This window comes from Eubalaena glacialis, chromosome 2, assembly GCF_028564815.1.
Source record: "Eubalaena glacialis isolate mEubGla1 chromosome 2, mEubGla1.1.hap2.+ XY, whole genome shotgun sequence".
Taxonomy (NCBI): Eukaryota; Metazoa; Chordata; class Mammalia; order Artiodactyla; family Balaenidae; genus Eubalaena; species Eubalaena glacialis.
The window spans coordinates 5,501,184-5,520,205 of NC_083717.1; the positions used below are offsets into that span (position 1 = coordinate 5,501,184).

The 19,022-nt window shown below is 36.2% G+C and overlaps 1 protein-coding gene across 4 annotated transcripts in view; it reads left to right on the forward strand.

Annotated features, from left to right (window-relative positions):
• TRDMT1 (tRNA aspartic acid methyltransferase 1) overlaps window positions 1-19,022 on the forward strand; it is a 57,644-nt gene that overhangs the window by 22,751 nt on the left and 15,871 nt on the right. For all 4 annotated transcript variants that reach the window (XM_061181550.1, XM_061181549.1, XM_061181552.1 and 1 more), the window contains exons 2-3: window positions 7,287-7,396; window positions 16,880-16,956. In XM_061181550.1, the coding sequence (XP_061037533.1) occupies window positions 7,287-7,396; window positions 16,880-16,956 (187 nt within the window). The remainder of the gene's footprint in view (window positions 1-7,286; window positions 7,397-16,879; window positions 16,957-19,022) is intronic.

Sequence of the window (19,022 nt, forward strand, 5' to 3'; positions counted from 1 at the left end):
TATGTTGAGGTAGGTTCCCTCTATGCCCACTTTCTGGAGAGTTTTTATCATAAATGGGTGTTGAATTTTGTCAAAAGCTTTTTCTGCATCTACTGAGATGATCGTATGGTTTTTATTCTTCAATTTGTTAATATGGTGTGTCACATTGATTGATTTGCATATATGGAAGAATCCTTGCATCCCTGGGATAAATCCCACTTGATCATGGTGTATGATCCTTTTAATGTGTTGTTGGATTCTGTTTGCTAGTATTTTGTTGAGGATTTTTGCATCTATATTCATCAGTGATATTGGTCTGTAATTTTCTTTTTTGTGTAGTATCTTTGTCTGGTTTTGGTATCAGGGTGATGGTGGCCTCATAGGATGAGTTTGGGAGTGTTCCTTCCTCTGCAGTTTTTTGGAAGAGTTTGAGAAGGACGGGTGCTAGCTCTTCTCTAAATGTTTGATAGAATTCACCTGTGAAGCCATCTGTTCCTGGACTTTTGTTTGTTGGAAGATTTTTAATCACAGTTTCAATGTCATTACTTGTGATTGGCCTGTTCATATTTTCTGTTTCTTCCTGGTTCAGTCTTGGAAGGTTATACCTTTCTAAGAATTTGTCCATTTCTTCCAGGTTGTCCATTTTATTGGCATAGAGTTGCTTGTAGTAGTCTCTTAGGATGCTTTGTATTTCTGCGGTGTCCATTGTAACTTCTCCTTTTTCATTTCTAATTTTATTGATTTGAGTCCTCTCCCTCTTTTTCTTGATCAGTCTGGCTAAAGGTTTATCAATTTTGTTTACCTTCTCAAAGAACCACCTTTTAGTTTTATTGATCTTTGCTATTGTTTTCTTTGTCTCTATTTCATTTATTTCTGTTCTGATCTTTATGATTTCTTTCCTTCTACTAACTTTGGGTTTTGTTTGTTCTTCTTTCTCTAGTTCCTTTAGGTGTAAGGTTAGATTTTTTATTTGAGATTTTTCTTGTTTACTGAGGTAGAATTGTATTGCTATAAACTTCCCTCGTAGAACTGCTTTTGCTGCATCCCATAGGTTTTGGATCGTAGTGTTTTCATTGTCATTTGTCTCTAGGTGTTTTGTTTTGATTTCCTCTTTGATTTCTTCAGTGATCTCTTGGTTATTTAGTAACGTATTGTTTAGCCTCCACGTGTTCATGTTTTTTACGTTTTTCCCCTGTAATTTATTTCTAATATCATAGCATTGTCATTGGAAATGATGCATGATATGATTTCAATTTTCTTAAATTTACCAAGGCTTGATTTTTGACCCAAGATGTGCTCTATCCTGGAGAATGTTCCATGTGCACTTGAGAAGAAAGTGTAATGTGCTGTTTTTAGATGGAATGTCCTATAAATATCAATTAAATCTATTTGGTCTATTGTGTCATTTAAAGCTTGTGTTTCCTTATTAATTTTTTGTCTGGATGATCTGTCCATTGGTGTAAGTGAGGTGTAAGTCCTCCACTATTATTGTGTTACTGTTGATTTCCTCTTTTATAGCTATTAACATTTACCTTATGTATTGAGGCGCTTCTATGTTGGGTGCATATATATTTATAATTGTTATATCTTCTTCTTGGATTGATCTCTTGATCATTATGTAGTGTCCTTCCTGGTCTCTTGTAACATTCTTTATTTTAAAGTCTATATTATCTGATATGAGGATTGCTACTCCAGCTTTCTTTTGATTTCCATTTGCATGGAATATCTTTTTCCATCCCCTCACTTTCAGTCTGTATGTGTCCCTAGGTCTGAAGTGGGTCTCTTGTAGACAGCATATATACGGGTCTTGTTTTTGTATCCATTCAGCGAGCCTGTGTCTTTTGGTTGGAACATTTAATCCGTTCACATTTAAGGTAATTATCAATACGTATGTTCCTATTACCATTTTATTAATTGTTTTGGGTTTGTTTTTGTAGGTCCTTTTCTTCCCTTGTGTTTCCCACTTACAGAAGTTCCTTTAGCATTTGCTGTAAAGCTGGTTTGGTGGTGCTGAATTCTCTTCGCTTTTGCTTGTCTGTAAAGCTTTTGATTTCTCTGTCGAATCTGAATGAGATCCTTGCCAGGTAGAGTAATCCTGGTTATAGGTTCTTCCCTTCCATCACTTTAAATAGATCTTGCCACTCCCTTCTGGCTTGTAGAGTTTCTGCTGAGAAATCAGCTGTTAACCTTATGGGGAGTTCCCCTGTATGTTATTTGTCGTTTTTCCTTTGTTGCTTTCAGTAATTTTTCTTTGTCTTTAATTTTTGTCAATTTGATTGCTGTGTGTCTCGGTGTTTCTCCTTGGGTTTATCCTGCCTGGGACTCTCTGCACTTCCTGGACTTGGGTGGCTATTTCCTTTCCCATGTTAGGGAAGTTTTCGACTATAATCTCTTTAAATATTTTCTCGGGTCCTTTTTCTCTCTCTTCTCCTTCTGGGACACCTATAATGCAAATGTTGGTGAGCTTAATGTTGTCCCAGAGGTCTCTTAGGCTGTCTTCAATTCTTTTCATTCTTTTTTCTTTATTCTGTTCTGTAGCAGTGAATTCCACCATCCTGTCTTCCAGGTCACTTATCCGTTCTTCTGCCTCAGTTATTCTTTTTTTTTTAACATTTATTTATTTATTTTTGGGTATGTTGGGTCTTCGTTGCTGCACGTGGGCTTTCTCTAGTGGCGGCGAGTGGGGGCTACTCTTCGTTGTGGTGCGCAGGCTTCTCACTGAGGTGGCTTCTCTTGTTGCGGAGTATTGGCTCTAGGCGCACGGGCTCAGTAATTGTGGCGCATGAGCTTAGTTGCTCTGTGGCATGTTGGATCTTCCCGGACCAGGGCTCTAACCCGTGTCCCCTGCATTGGCAGGTGGATTCTTAACCACTGTGCCACCAGGGAAGTCCCTGCCTCAATTATTCTGCTATTGATCCCTTCTAGTGTATTTTTCATTTCAGTTATTGTATTGTTCATCTCCGTTTGTTTGTTCTTTAATTCTTCGAGGTCTTTGTTAAACGTTTCTTGCATTTTCTCAGTCTTTGCCTCCATTCTTTTTCTGAGGTCCTGGATCATCTTCACTATCATTATTCTGAATTCTTTTTCTGGAAGGTTGCCTATCTCCACTTCACTTAATTGTTTTTCTGGGGTTTTATCTTGTTCCTTCATCTGGTACATAGTCCTCTGCCTTTTTATTTTGTCTATCTTTCTGTGAATGTGGTTTTTGTTCCACATGCTGCAGGATTGTAGTTCTTCTTGGTTCTGTTTTCTGCCCTCTGGTGGATGAGGCTATCTAAGAGGCTTGTGTAAGCTTCCTGACGGGAGGGACTGGTGATGGGTAGAGCGAGGTGTTGCTCTGGTGGGCAGAGCTCAGTAAAACTTTAATCTGCTTGTTTGCTGCTGGGTGGGGCTGAGTTCCTTCCCTGTTGGTTGTTTGGCTGAGGTGACCCAGTACTGGAGCCTACAGGCCCTTTGGTGGGGCTAATGGTGGACTCTGGGAGGGCTCACACCAAGGAGTACTTCCCAGAACTTCTGCTGCCAGTGTCCTTGTCCCCGCGGTGAGCCACAGCCACCCCCGCCTTTGCAGGAGACCCTCCAACACTAGCAGGTAGGTCTGGTTTAGTTTCCTATGGGGTCACTACTTCTTCCCCCTGCATCCTGACGCACACTACTTTGTGTGTGCCCTCCAAGAGTGGAGTCTCTGTTTCCCCAATTCTGTCAAAGTCCTGCAGTCAAATCCCGGTACCCTTCAAAGTCTGATTCTCTGGGAGTTCCTCCTCCCGTTACCGGGCCCCCAGGTTGGGAAGCCTGACGTGGGGCTCAGAACCTTTACTCCAGTGGGTGGACTTCTGTGGTATAATTGTTCTCCAGTTTGTGAGTCGTCCACCCAGCGGTTATGGGATTTGATTTTATTGTGATTGCGCCCCTCCTACCGTCTCACTGCAGTTTCTCCTTTGTCTGTGGATGTGGGGTATCTTTTTTGTGAGTTCCAGTGTCTTCCTGTTGATGATTGTTCAGCTGTTAGTTGTGATTCCAGTGCTCTTGCAAGAGGGAGTGAGCGCACGTTCTTCTACTCCGCCATCTTGAACCAATCTTCATTTTCCGTGACATTTCTAACATTTCACCTAGAAGTCTCTCTTGACATAACTAAATCTGCCGTTTTTTAGTTTAGGTCTCATGTAAATGTGAGTATGCTACCCCTTAACCTTTCCTTGTAGATCTAATCTGACAATCCTTTAAAATCATTTATGTTGCATTTCTCTAACTGGAATGTCTTAGTACCTATGCTTTTTGTTGATAAATATGCAGTCCAGAATAATAACTGAAATACCATGAATAAAATCCAGGGAAAGCAATAGATCAAAGTGCTGAAAACCCATCCTCTCCTTCTACTTCCCCAGAAGATCCTATGGATCCCATTTCCCCAATTCTCTCTCCCCTTTGAGAATTACTACTCCTGGATCACTTAAGTGATGGAGCTCACTTAGGCAAAAATCTGTTGAATTATATTTGTTTGGTTATTTTTAGTTAAACATTTTCAAAATCTGTGTATGCAGCTTAACAAAGATTTTTGGAGGCTATAGATTTAAAGTGTACCGTAAGAAATATCAAAACAACTTATCCTTGGAGCTCAATTTAAGATTTTGATACAATTGAAAGGCTTGATTTTAAGAGTGTTATTTATAAGTTCAACTTTTTCCTTGGTTACACACTCGTACCCCAAAACAATCTGTTTTGAAAAGGCAGGTTGAATTAGTGTCAGTAAGGTCTTAGTATGTTTATTTTTCATCATGGAAATAACTTTTTAGGTCATGCGGTAGATCCTTTTTTATAACAGTCTAAAATATGTGCAAACAGTGCACTTGTTTATTGACTTTAGAAATCTATTGTTTCCTGAGAAAGAATTTTCGGTTCATCAGTTCTTTCATCACCACATAAAACACTCATTTGGTAGTTGAGTTTATCAGTTTTTATGTCTTCCAGGCACATAATACAAGAACATAAAATTAATTATTGATTATGGTACAGATTTGGCACACTACTGTGGATTTTCAGTCAGCCTGAAAAAGGAGAAAAATCATATCAACTAACTCCAGGCAATCCCAGCTTGCTGTATATATAACAGAAACACAAGCATCATGCTAATTACAACATATCTTATTTAGCAAAACAGTAGAATAGTTCAGTGAAGTTATTTAATTCTGAGCTCTCTTAAAATGATTAGTAGTTGTATAGTTCTTGACCTGGATTATAAGGTTTGTGATGTTGCAAATTGATCCTTATATACTAATTTTTGTTAGTTTGTTTAAAAGCCTTGATTTATGTTTCAAGATCTCTCTGATGCCTTTGACAGAGATATAATTTAGAACTTAAATTGACTTTATACAAAGGCAAGTAAACTAGTTATTGAATTTAAACTCACTTAGAGGCAGCTGCCTATGATATTACTAACTGGACCTTGAAGTTCCAGTGACCTACATACAAGGCAGCAGGGTACCTAGAAGATAACTGGTCCTAGCCCAGGGTCTTGAGCCTAGTAGTACACATGTAGTAAATATTTACTTAGACACATTTATCCCCTGTTTTCTCTCTGGCATTATCTTTTCTAGGCCTCAGTGTAGGGTTGTGATTGTTTTCTGAATGTGTGTGAGCTTCCCTCCTTGCCCCATCTTCTGTGATCTGGGTTTTATTTCCAGGTGCCTGCTGCATGAAGCCTAGCTCCTCACATCCTAATATTTTTCTTTTTCATTTTTTGATATTTGGGCTGCCTAATTTAACTATGAACAGAAATGGTTATTAAAGAAATAGCTATTTGGAGCTACTATGTAATTTTGTAACATTTTCTCTGATGATTTTCCTAAGACGTCTCAAATACTTTTATTTTAAAAACTCTTCACATTTTCTACTGATTTGGGACAGGGTTTACACATAATTGGGTTTGTATGTGTTTGGGGAAGAAGTGCAAAGAGGGTGATAACTGCAAAATATAACAGCAGCTACGTTTACATGGTTGAAATTTTGACTGCCATTTAAAGACTATGACAAAATTCTCTGAATCTGAAAGCATTATGAAAAAATGCCTTTCTTTAGCAGCAAGACAGACGGGCAGTGAAGGAAGACATGCCCTTGTACTTATTTCTCTTGCTCTTCTCACCTTCTTTCTGTCAAAATTTTTAATTTTTAGTCTGTGAGCTTTTTACATTTGGACACCAATTAATTTTTCACCTCCTTTAAAAACTTACCTAAAGTTTCAACAGGTGAATTTTGTGATATGTGAGTTGCATGTCAATAAAGCTATTTAAAGAAAAAAGAAAAACAAATTTACCTGAAACTTACCAAAACTTACCTAAAAGCATTTTCAGTGGTATTGGGAAGCAGCATTGTATTAATGTTAGAAGTTGAGGAACAAATGGTAGTTAATTTATTTATAAATTTCCAAGTGATATGGCTTTTAAGAATATATAGTAAGTCCCCTACATATGAACCTTCAAGTTGCGAACTTTCAAAGATGTGAACGTGTGTTCTCATGTCCAATCACGTAAGTTAGTTCACGTGTCTGGCGTACATTGTCACATGCGTGCATCCTCTACAAGTGGTTCTGCTTATGTGTACTTTACTGTACAGTACTGTATAGAGTACAGTAGTACAGTATCTATTTCAAGCTGAGATGTCCTGAAGCAAGTGTAAAAGCAGCAGTGATGTAGCTGGTACTGCCAAGAAGCACCAAGCGACAACAATGGAAACTGTACTGTAAGATTAAAAATGTTTTCTTTCTTTTTTGCATTTGTTTGTTTGTTATGTATTATTTGTGTGAAAAGTATTACAGTACAGTACCTATTACAGTACAGTACTATATAGCCGATTGTGTTAGTTGGGTACTTAGGCTAACTTTGCTGGACTTACGAACAAATTGGACTTATGAACGCGCTCTCAGAACGGAACTCGTTCGTATGTAGGGGACTTACTGTACTTCACTTTTCTATTTTTCGTTTGTTTTAATTCAGGAAAACTTTCCATTCGACTCATAAATGTGTATCTTAATGGAGGAAGGAAAGCAAATATAAGAGATAATGACTAAAATATTTAAATCTTATTTTTAGCATGAGAATGCTGTTGAGAGAGATGAACCAGAGGTACATAAATATTCTACTTCGCGCCTAGCTCCTCCTGGCTTTGTTGTCCACTGACAACCTGAGATCTGGCCAGATAATTGAGGAAGTGAGGAAATGTACTACAAAATTCTGTTATTATTTTGGCTTCTCTCTATGATGAACAAATTGTGGTTAAGGACTTTACCTTTTAAGTTATTCCACTTATCATTACAGAAAGCTGTATACCTGCACAAGTGGTGGCTGCCGTTGATGTAAACACTGTCGCTAACGAAGTATACAAGTATAATTTTCGTCACACACTGTTACTGGCCAAGACAATTGAAGTGAGTAACAATATTGTTTTAATAAGTCTATATATAGCAAGGAAAATGTAATTGAGGAATACTGTAAGATACTGATTTCTGGTGTCTTCATTTGAAGATAAGTCATATATAAATGAAAAAGTTTAGGAGAAGGGAATTAAATTAACATTTTTTATTCTGTCAGAAGATAGCATGTTATTTTTTGCCTTTTTTCCTTTTTTAAAATTTCTAGCTTTAGAGAAAGACGATCAATATTTTGGTCTCTGAGAGAAAGAATTGAAATGTAAGAATATGCTTGACTTCTAAATTCTTGGTTCTGTAATGATATTAAACTTTACTTAATTCTTTATTTTTAAGCATTACTCATGTGCAATATATATATAGCAGGAGTGAAAAAAAGAGAGTAAAATAAGTGATTGGATATTACTTGTTGAATGCTTCTTGTTGAAGCCCGTCAAAGTTAAAGATACCGTTTTGCCTGTGATGAACTCAGCAGAAGTGTTTAACACTTTTGTTATTTTTAAAATAATATGAAATAGTGTTTTTCTCCCAATTTCACATCATAAAAAATTTTACACACAAATTTCTCATGAAGCCATAATTTACATACAATAAGCTGCCCTCATTGTAAGTGTGTAGTTTGAGTTTTGACCAATATATACTGTGTAACCACAATTGAGACTTAAAACATCCATCACCCTATAATGGTCCTTAATGCCTCGTTTTACTCAGTCTCTGACCCCAACCCCAGGCAACTGTTGATCTGCTTTCAGTCATTACAGATTAAATTTTCCAGTTCTAGTCATACCCTAAATAGAATCATGAGTGTAATTTTTTTGAGTATGACTTCTCTTGTTTAGTGTAATTTTTTTTGCATTTACCCACATTGTTGTTATCTATCTGTAGTTGGCTCTTCATTATTGTTCAGTGATATTCTGTACAGTGGAATATTTCATACTACAAAATGTATATCCATTCACATGATGTTTGACATTTAGATTGTTTCCAGTTTTTGACTGTTATAAAAAAGTTGCTGTGAATATTCATGTACAAGTTTTTATGTGGACTTTGTTTTTGCTTCTTGTGGATATATACTTGGGAGTAGAATTGCTGTATCATACGGCAAATTTCTTTAACTTTATGAGAAAATGCCAACTGTTTTCCATAATGTTCATACCATTTTACAGTCACACAATCAATGTTTAAGTGTTTCAATTGTTTCACATCCCTACCAACAATTGCTGTTGTCAGTCTTTTAAATATTAGCCACTCTTGTGAGCATACAGTGGTATTGTGATTTTAATTTGCATTTCCCTGGTGACTAATAATGTTGAGTATTTTTTTCATGTGCTTATTGTCCATTTCTATGTTTTTCGTGATGAAATTTCTTTCCCAGTTTTTATTTGGTATGTTTGTGCTATTATCATTTAGTTTTAAGAGTAGTTTAAGTTTCCTGGATTCAAGTGGTTTGTCAGAAATATGTATGACAAGTATTTTCTCCAAATCTGTAACTTGTCTTTTCATTTCCTTAACTGTGTTCATCAAAGTGCAGAAGTTACTTATCTTTTTTTTTTTTATGGGACACTTTTTTTATGTCCTAAGAAATCTTTGTTTACCCCATTTTTTTCCTTTTTTCTTCTAGAAGTTTTATAGTTTGGGCTTTTACATTTAGGTTTATGACCCAGTTAAAGTTACTTTTTGTGTGTAGTCTGAGGGAGAGGTCATTTTTTTTTTCCTAAGTGCATATAAAACTGGTTATTATAGCTTTATAATATGTATTGAATTCAGGCAATGTAAGTTCTCAAACTTCTGATTTTCTTTTTCAAGATTATTTTGGCTACACTGTCATTTACATTTCTGTGTAAATTTCAGAATCAGCTTACCAATTTCTACAAAAAAAAGATATTTTGATTGGAATTTCACTGATTGGTTTTGGAAGAACTGATATCTTCATAAAAGAGAGTCTTCCAATCCATGAACATGGTATCTCTCTTCACTTATTTAGGTCTTCTTTAATTTGTATCAGCTATATTTTGTAATATTTAGTATACTAGTCTTACACTTATTTTTATTTATTGACCTAATATCCTGTGACTGCTATATTGACTTATTAGTTCTCGTAACTTTAATATTGATTTTTTAGGATTTTTTAACATGTACAGTTATATTGCCTGAGAAAAAAAAGAGTTTTACTTTTCACTTCCAATCAGCGTGACTTTTTTTCTTGCCTTATTGCATTGTCTAGGACGTTCTTTACAATGTTGAATAAAAAGTGTGACAGTGGACATCCTTGCCTTCTTCCAGATCTTAGGGAAGAACATTCAGTCATTTATCATTTTGTAGATGTTAGTCGTATATTTTTCATAGATGCCTTTTATCAAGTTGAGGAAATATCCTTTTATTTCGTTTTCTGAGAATTTGTATTATGAACAGGTTTTGAGTTTTGTCAAATGCTTTTTTTTTTTTTTTGCATCTTTTGACATGATTATATCGTTTTCCCTTGTATTCTGATAATATGGTGATCATATCAATTCCTTTTTTGAATGTTGAGTCAGTATTGCATTCCTGGGATAAATCCTACTTGTCATGATATACCATCAGTTTTATGTTATGCTACATCCCACTTGTTAAAATTTTGTTAATTATTTTGGCGTTTATCTTCATAGGTGACTTTTGTAGTTTCCGCATAACATATTTGTATGGTTTTTATGTTTATACATAGCCTTATATTTTCTGTAAGAGTTTGTGAAGAACAAGTATGAGTTCTTCTATAAATGATAGAATTTCATCAGTGGAGCCATGTGGGCCTGGAGTTTTCTTTGTGGGAAGGTTTTTAATTATGAATTTAATTTATTTAATTGCTATAAGACATTATCATGTTTCTTAACACTGTAGTAATTTTTTATTAGGAGCCTAACATTGTAGGTTTTACATTTTTGAGTGCTGGAGTTTACTGTAATCTTTTAAGGACTGTTGGATTTTGTTCTCAGAGGCAGTTAATTTCAGATCATCTTGATTCTTTTGAGACTTATTGTTAAGCATTTCAAACTGGATCTGGAGTAGCCTTTACTGTAAGGCTAGTCTAATCTTACTATTAATATATGACCTTTCTTAGATTGCTATTAAATGCCCCATGTACTCAACTAGGTCTTGCTACTCTGGATGTTAACTCAAATGATTGCTAACCCTGAGATCTGGGAATTTTTTTGGCTTACAACTTCCCAGTAATTGTTCCTTTTCCAGCAGTTGTTCTTTGCCCTACCTCAAGGCATTTTGCCTGATGCACGCACAGGTTGATACTCAGCAAGACACTCAAGGGGAATGTTATGCAGATCTCTTTCCCTGTGCAGCTTCTTTTTGTCTGGCACTCTGCTCTGCAAATTCTAGTCACTTTGATCTTGAACTCCAACCTCTGTCTTCAACTCATCTACATTACCAGGTACAGTTTGGATTTCCTTTCCCTTCACTGCCGTATGGAAATTATCTCTAGGCAGAAAGTTGAATTATCTTCAAGTTTTTTTTTTCCTTTTCTAAGGAATGGCAGTCCTGCTCTGTCTGTGGTCCAGTTCCAATATCTGAAAACAGTTATTACATTTCTCCCAATTTTCTAGTTTATTTACACAACTCACAGACAGAAGCAAAAGTCTCACAAATGTTTTTTTCAGTGAGATACAATTCACATCCTGTGAAGTTCACTGTTTTAAAGTCTACAATTCAGTGTTTTCTTTTTTTTTCATTTACTTACAAAGTTGTGTAACCATTACCAGTTTCTAATTCTAGAATGTCTCATCCCCCAAAAGGTAATCCTGTAGCCATTAGCAGTCACTCCCCATTTCTTCTTCCCCCCAACCCCTGGCAACCACTAATCTACTTTCTGTCTCTATGGATTTGACTATTCTAGACATTTCATATAAATGGGATCATATAATATGTGGCTTTTTTTGGTCTGGATTCTTACAGTTAGCATAATGTTTCCATACATCCATGTTCTAGCATGTATCAGTGCTTCATTTCTTTCACTGGCTGAGTAATATTCCATTATATGGGTATACCACATTTTGTTTACCCAACAGATTTGTTTTAAGTTTTCTTTCAGCCAGTATGAAATGGGAACACTTCCCAGCTCTGTGATTGGGTACCCAAAAGGTAGAAATAATCTACTTATGTGTTGAAGAATATCTATTCCTCTTATTGAGAACAGAATATCTTTCCAGTCACTGGTAGCAATGCATTTCATAAACTTCAAGGCAAAGTACCGTCAGTCTACCCGTCTCATCATGGACGTAGGGCAAAAATAAATTCGGGGTCAGAAGAAAGATACCTACAAAAAAGTAACTTTGAATTGACTCTAATAGGCAGATGATATGCATTTAGGTTCCAGAATTTCTCTGACATAGAGTATGATAGCAAAAGTTATTTTATTAGAAAAAAATTAATCTAAATTTAAATTGAATGTAAATATTTAAAAGTTGATGCAGCCAAATGTCCAATTCAGCAAGAGTTTTCTCCCACTAAACAAAGTATAAAAAAACAACACAATCTCAGTAAAGCACACATTATGTTCAACAACTTAACCTTCCTTTCTGTTTTACCTTCTAAGAGAAACTGTGAAATACTTTACATATTTGGGGACTGATTGGCATTCCCAGCTACATGCCAATAGAAATTTGGGGACATTTAGAATAATACATCTGTGCCCATTTTTCTAGTGGTAATTCTATTTCAATACCAGTTTTAATAGATGATAATAAATTGTATTATCTGCATATGATATAAGAACACTAGGGAGAGGGAAGAATGGAGGTACCTCCAGGTCATTTGAAAGGAGAGAATCAGTCCATTAAAATGGTGTCTATAAGACAAAAGACAGTCTACCTTTCTACGGCTTTTAGTCTCTTCTAGGATGTTCTCTTCAGCCCTGTTCTGACGTGGAAAGAGTGTACCATGTCCAGGTCAAATATATCAGAACTACATTGGGGGTCATGTTTAAAAAGGGGGTGGAAGGTTAATGGAGAACTTAGGAGTAATGAGAGACTTCAGGGATTTTAAGTTTCATAAAGCAACATATTCTGATCATTTGAACATTTACTTCGTGCAAGTTATTGAGCCCTTAGAGGAAGCACAAATATGACTGAGAGATAGTCTTTACCTTCAGGAACTTACGATTTAGTGCATAAGTTGGACTTGTAAACAGTTTTCTTTGGGACTTCTGATTGACTGTGGCATAAAAAAGATATTTCTTTTCTAAAACTCTTTCTTTTCCTAGAAATAAGAAAAGGGGGGATGGGAAACCATTATGAATGAAAATAGGATTTAGCCATAAAACAAAGCAGAAAAGAAAACTGGGAAGAGTAGTGTCAAATGCAGTGGTGATGAGACACAAGTGAATGAGGATGGCAAAATTGCATGCAGACCTCTCTGTGTCCCTTGCAGAATTGAGAAGGAAAGAAGGACAAGGGAGCAGGCAAAACAGACCCAGCAATTGCTTGTTCAAAGTCAAGAAAAGAGACATTAAAAAATTCCAAATCACTGGGCTGAAAGCATCATTGCAACCTCTGCAGACTTGCTGCTCATCCAAAATGCGAGAACGTGGGTTAGGGACAGAGGCATGGTCTTAAGTTAAAGACCTTTGTGGGTTCTTCCCAGAAAGTGTGGTGACAAATACCTGAATAGAGCTACTGCTCTTTCTTTTGCCTTTTTAGCAGACTTCTAGATTCAAGTGATCTCCATAATAATTAGAAAGGAGCCAGTTTGAGACTATACTAGTATAGTACTTTTAAAAGGAAGTAAGTAACATAAACAAAAAAGCAGAATATATACAGAAAAATCATATTAAGAAGCAGAAGAAAATTACAAAAACATGTCTCCATGAGCTTGAAACCTTAAATAAAACTCAATATCTTCAAAACAAGAACTCAAATAAATGTATGCATGTGGTCAAAAAACAATAATAAGACAATAGATTTGAAGAGTATCAGTGGTCTGGGAAGAAAAAAAAAAAAGATGGGAAAAATAAAACCATTATAGAAATGAAAGTCATGTCAGAATAGCAAACAGAAGACAATAAAACAAACGGGACAAAAATATTAACAGAAGTAGAGGAAAATAATTCCTAAAATAAAACCTCCAACAACTCATGAACTGTAGTACCCATGAACCCTTACTGAAAAAATGACTCAATCACTTAATCTAACTAACCAAGAGATGAATCAAAGTGGAGAACCCAGGAATAAAGCTGCCATGTTAGGAAAGAAATAATGGTCGGGAAGCAGGGTGAGAATGTTATAAATCTTTGCAGTGTAAGAAGAATAATATAATTGGAGTAGGAAGGAAAAGTGAGACTCAAAAAATATGTCTATTCTTTGAAAGATAAATGAAGCTATAGATTTTTAGGACATTATTTAATGTTGTTGTCAGGAGCTCAGCTGAGCTGTCAGGGATCAGAGTAGCTGATTAAAGCAACAGGGCAAAAATGAAAGAGTGAAGCCTTAATTACTTGCTGTGGTGGGAAAAGCAAGTCCCTAAAAAACAGAGAAAACGCCAACACCCCCTGTTCCATTTCCCTAGGGGACAGCATCCTGCTGGAAAGTGGGGTGATCAGCACAGACGTGGGGGTCAGCTCACTGTTGAGGAGCCCCTGGCATTGGGGGAGAGAGTGCGGGCAGTGGTGAGAAGGCTGGGAGTGAGAAGGGCCAGGCGTTAGTCATAGCGGGAGAAGTATCTTAAAGGGTTCCCCTCTTCCTCCTAGACGGAGGCCTTGGCAGAAATGGAGGGTGCCTGAAGAGGGCTCTGTGCCAGGCCTCAGATAAAGAGACCTAGGGATGCAAATATATGAGGAGCATGAGCTGCCGGGGCCTGAGAGCTCACACCCGCCCTGCCCTCAGAGACTGCAAGGTGCTGGCCTCGCACCAAGTCTGGAGCGGGGAGGGTGGCTTTCCTCTGACACCCGCTGGGTGAAGCCCTCCTCGTTGCCTGTAGTCAGGCCTGAAAATTAAGCCTTTATTGAACTTGTTACAATATTGCTTCTGTTTTGTTTTGGTTTTTTGGCCCCAAGGCATGTGGAATCTTAGCTCCCTGACCAGGGATTGAACCCGCCCCCCCTACATTGGAAGGCAAAGTCTTAACCACTGGATCGCCAAGGAAGTCCCACATACAGGTTTTTAACCAGGAGCAGGATTCCCCAGTTACAAAGATAAATAGTAATAAAACTAAAAGCTGTAATTTATCTAGGTATAAAATGGAAAATTACTAGACACTACAATATAAATGTGTGAGCAGAAACCTTGTCTGGTTTGTTCATTGTTGTATTCCCAGACTAGCGCAATGCCTGGTGTGTCGTAGAGCCTCTGAAATATTGGTGGATTAATTTATGAACCTTGTTTAATGAATAACACATTGTGCCTAAAAAAATGGAAAAATGCCAGGCAAATCATAACAAAGGATAACAGGGGTTTCAGAACTGATATGTATTAGGTAATATCTGTCTGAAAGCAAAAAGCATTTACGAGTCATAGAAAATTACTTTATAATGATGATTAGTACAGTGATCAAGAAAGATCTAATTGTCATGAGTATTCATGAACGAAATAACATCAGAGTTCATAGGGCAGGAAATGGTAGGAAATATCACTCAGTAAGTTTTTATTAAAGACGTACCATGTGCCACAAAATTTTATTTCTCTTTAGATTAACAATAAATTCACTAAAATAGTCAAAAGTTGTTGTTTTCTAATCTACCAAGGTCTTCCTAAAGTTTAAATGAAAATTAAGTATAAGAATAACCAGGAAGCTTTTTGAGAAAAGAAGTAATAAAACAAGTAGGGGGACAAACAAAGTTGCTCATCAACATGCGATAAACAATGTTACCACATCGAGTGGATCTAATGTTCTCTGAAAGCAAGGATGTTTTTATTAGCTTGAATGGCCTGTTTATGGAAAAAGAATTTGATTTCCATTAGTGTTAAAATATCAAATTATTAAAGTTAATCCATGCATCTCTGTAACTACTTTCTTGAATCCCAACACATTCATTGACCTAGAATGCTAGGTTAAAGACAGTTGTGAATGGTTTAATTGAGCGATTATGTTTTGCATAACTGCTCTGTCATTTGGGTTGTACTGTAAAAAAAAAAAAATCACTCTTTCCAAGAATCCTTTAAAATTGTAAATTTTTTTATGTCTAACAGTATTGGAGGCATTAACTCCGTTTACTTCCTTTAGATTCTAGACTTAAGGATTCTCCTGATGTAAAAGACTGTTGTTTGATTTTTATTTTCATTTTAGGAATTCAGCTTTAATCTGTTCACAATCAGTTGTGAAATAAATAAGTTGCTTTTCCTAATAGTCCTGTGCTGACCAGCTGTGTAACTTGAGTATGTGTGCTAATCTTACTGCCCTGCCCTAGGTTTCCTGACAGACTGTTGAGTGTATGATTTTCAGATTGTTTTCTTTAGAACTCTGGGATCCAGAGGTGCTTTAGGAACTTTTCAGTATTTAATTTTTATTTCTTTTTACATATATGTCTTAAACTACTTAAAAGTCTGTGATTTAAAAACGATAGACATGTATATTCAAACTTTTAATACAGTAGAGAAAACTGATGTGTTCCCCAGGTTAAGTCACTCTTTTCAGAGCTCAGAATAAAGCTTTTCCTGCTTTATTCACGAACTCAAACTTCTTGGAAATGTGTTGTAATTAGGAATGTTGTGATTCTGGGCTTATGGCTTTAAATTCCTGGGTAAGAGTGTACACTAAGAGAGCTTAATGAGAATTGGCAAACCCATGACTTGTATTTCTCTATGTTTGTCTTCTGATACTGTATATAAAATAGGAGCAAAACAGTACATTTTAAAACTATTTAGCCCAATAGGGATTATTTTGATTAATCTTATCTACAATCTTTTGAGGTTCTTTGACTACACACAGCTGTAAAACAGTATAGTAATTGTGGATATCTGAAAATGGGACCTTTTTCCATTTGGTGATATATTGACAGAGACATACATGAAAGGGATGGTGACTGGTCAATACATCACATTTTCTAAATAAATAATATTAATAGAGAGGTATTAAAAAATTCCCTAGATCCTTTGCTGAAAATCATTAATTATAAAATAAAGTTTTCCATGTTTGATTCCAGAAATCACAGCAGTCTTAGACTTGAGGTGTCATAGAGGCACAAAATACTTAGCATCTAGGAAACTAGCTTTCCAGCTCTGCTTTGGCTGGCTCTCGAGTTTGGGGGAAGTCACTTAATTTTTCATAGCTTCAGCTTACTGCTCGACTTTCTTCACAAAATTGCTTTGGAAAGTTAGTTTAACTAAAGTTTATTTAAAAAGTAGTAGGTGTTTTATAAACTTTTAAGTGTTACAAATAATGTTATAAATAAAGTTAAGTGTCACGATTTCTGATGTATTTACTTATAATTAGTTAGCATTTTTCCTTCTGACCCCTTCTACGCATGTTTTTATATTTTTTCTTTCCCCCCACATGTTCATTCCTTAGGGTATTACACTAGAAGAGTTTGACAGATTATCTTTCAATATGATTTTAATGAGCCCTCCCTGTCAGCCATTCACGAGGTACGTATAATAAATATTTCTCTGTTAGGAAGAGTACTTTTGAAGGACTCATTGAATCAAATCATACTGTAATTTCAAGGGCAGACACTTTGAAGTCCATCAGCTGCATTTCCCTAGTCTTGAAATTTTTCATAAATGATTCCTTTTCTCTACACACATTTATATTTCAGCATTAATCATAAAGAAAATAGCAATTACTGCCAGATGAACACAGTAATTTGGTCAGTAGTAGATATGCAGAGACTATATCGTATCTCCTTAATACCTACCAAAGATACAGTATTTATTTCTGACCCAAATTACCTTAAATTATTCAAACTAATGAGCATTCAGGAGTATCTTCCTAACACTGATTAATCAAAGTAAATTTCCATAGTTAATATTCAAGTTCTAGATTACTTAACTGTAAAATTTTAAAGCTAGTCAAGAATGCATTTGTGAATTTTAAATTTCTCAAAATTGATAGGTACATTTAATAATACATACAATTAATAAAATGACTTTTTAAAGCTGTGTTCCAAGACAGCTTTTTACCATATGGTGTTTATTTGGCTATGTATTTCAGGGAATTATAGTTTAGATAAAATCTTGACTAATCCCTCTTCATTTAGATACTTTTAATAATAATATTTCAATTATTTTAAGTAATAATGATAATAGTGATAACCCTCTGAGTGTCTTACTGGAGTATGTCATTTAATATAACAAGCTTATGGGATGAGCATTAGTATTATCATCATTTTACAGGTGAGAAACTGAGGCATAGAAAGGTTAAGTAACTTTCGCAAGGCCATACAATTAGAAAATGTCAGAGCCAGGACTTTTTGATTATTTTATAGTCCTATTAATATATAAGACTATTAATATATAGTCCTATTTAAACACATAATGTGATTTTAAGTGGGATATAACATGTAGTAAAAATTCTAATTTAAATAAATATTCTCATGCTTAATTTCCATCCAAATTTTGATTTATTTCAAGTTTTCTAGGAAATTAATTCCCCAGGGATTTATTGTGCACCTACACGTGAGGTGTTGCTTTTGATGCTGTAGTTCCCGTCCTTATAGAACTTAGAGTCCATGGGGAATGACTGACAAATAATTATCTTATAATGTGATCTAAGGTATATAATAAATGAATGCTGAAACTGCCATGAGAGCATGGAGGAGAGAGGTGTTATGTTGCTGCATACCAGGAGGGGCGAATTCTTTTAGAGATGATATCTGTATTGTGTCTGAAAGCAGGTTGGGAATTTATCAGTGAAGGCGGACGTTCCACGTAAAGATGGCTCCGAGCTTGTGCAAGTGTATGGCCTTTTTAACTACAGTAAGTGGGAGGTTCAGAACAGAATGCAGCCCGAGTGCTGTGATGCCCCAGATATCACTGCAGTGGGGCCCCTGTGTCTTCCCTACCGCTGCTCCCACTCTGTATTAGCCCAACTCCAGCTGCTGATGGCTGCAGTGTCTGATCCTGTAGTACGATCATCTTTGAGGAAAGGGACAAAATGAGAGGAAACCAAGATTTCTGAGGAATCTATTCAATCTCCCATCTGAGCCTCAGATCCACTGATGATTTTGGTCTTGCTGTCAGGTGTGAGGAAACTGAGAAGTGAGACGTCAAGTAGCTTATTTTAGACCACGAAGCTAGAAAGTAGCAAGGCCTTAAACCCTAGTCCTCTGTTGCTACAACTCACGCCCAATGTGAGTCTTCTCTTCTGCTTGCTTCTTGATCGTATTGAATGCTACTTGCAAGATTTAACTGCTAGTCCAAATACTGTCTGTTCACACGACCTGTTTCGACTGACTTAGTCTAGCCAAGTTGCAACTCCTTCGTGTAGAATCAAGCCTTCAGCTTCAGTCTCTCCTGTTGACATTGGACAAGATAGTTCTAGTTTTACCTACTACCTTCATCTGCTTAGCTGGTGATTAGTTACCAATGCCATCAACTCTACATTGCCACCCTGCCCAACCAGCTCATTCATCTGAACTTTTGTTGTCTCACCTGGGGCAGAGCAAAAGGTGTCATCAGCTAATTGTGTGTGTGTGTGTGTGTGTGTGTGTCTT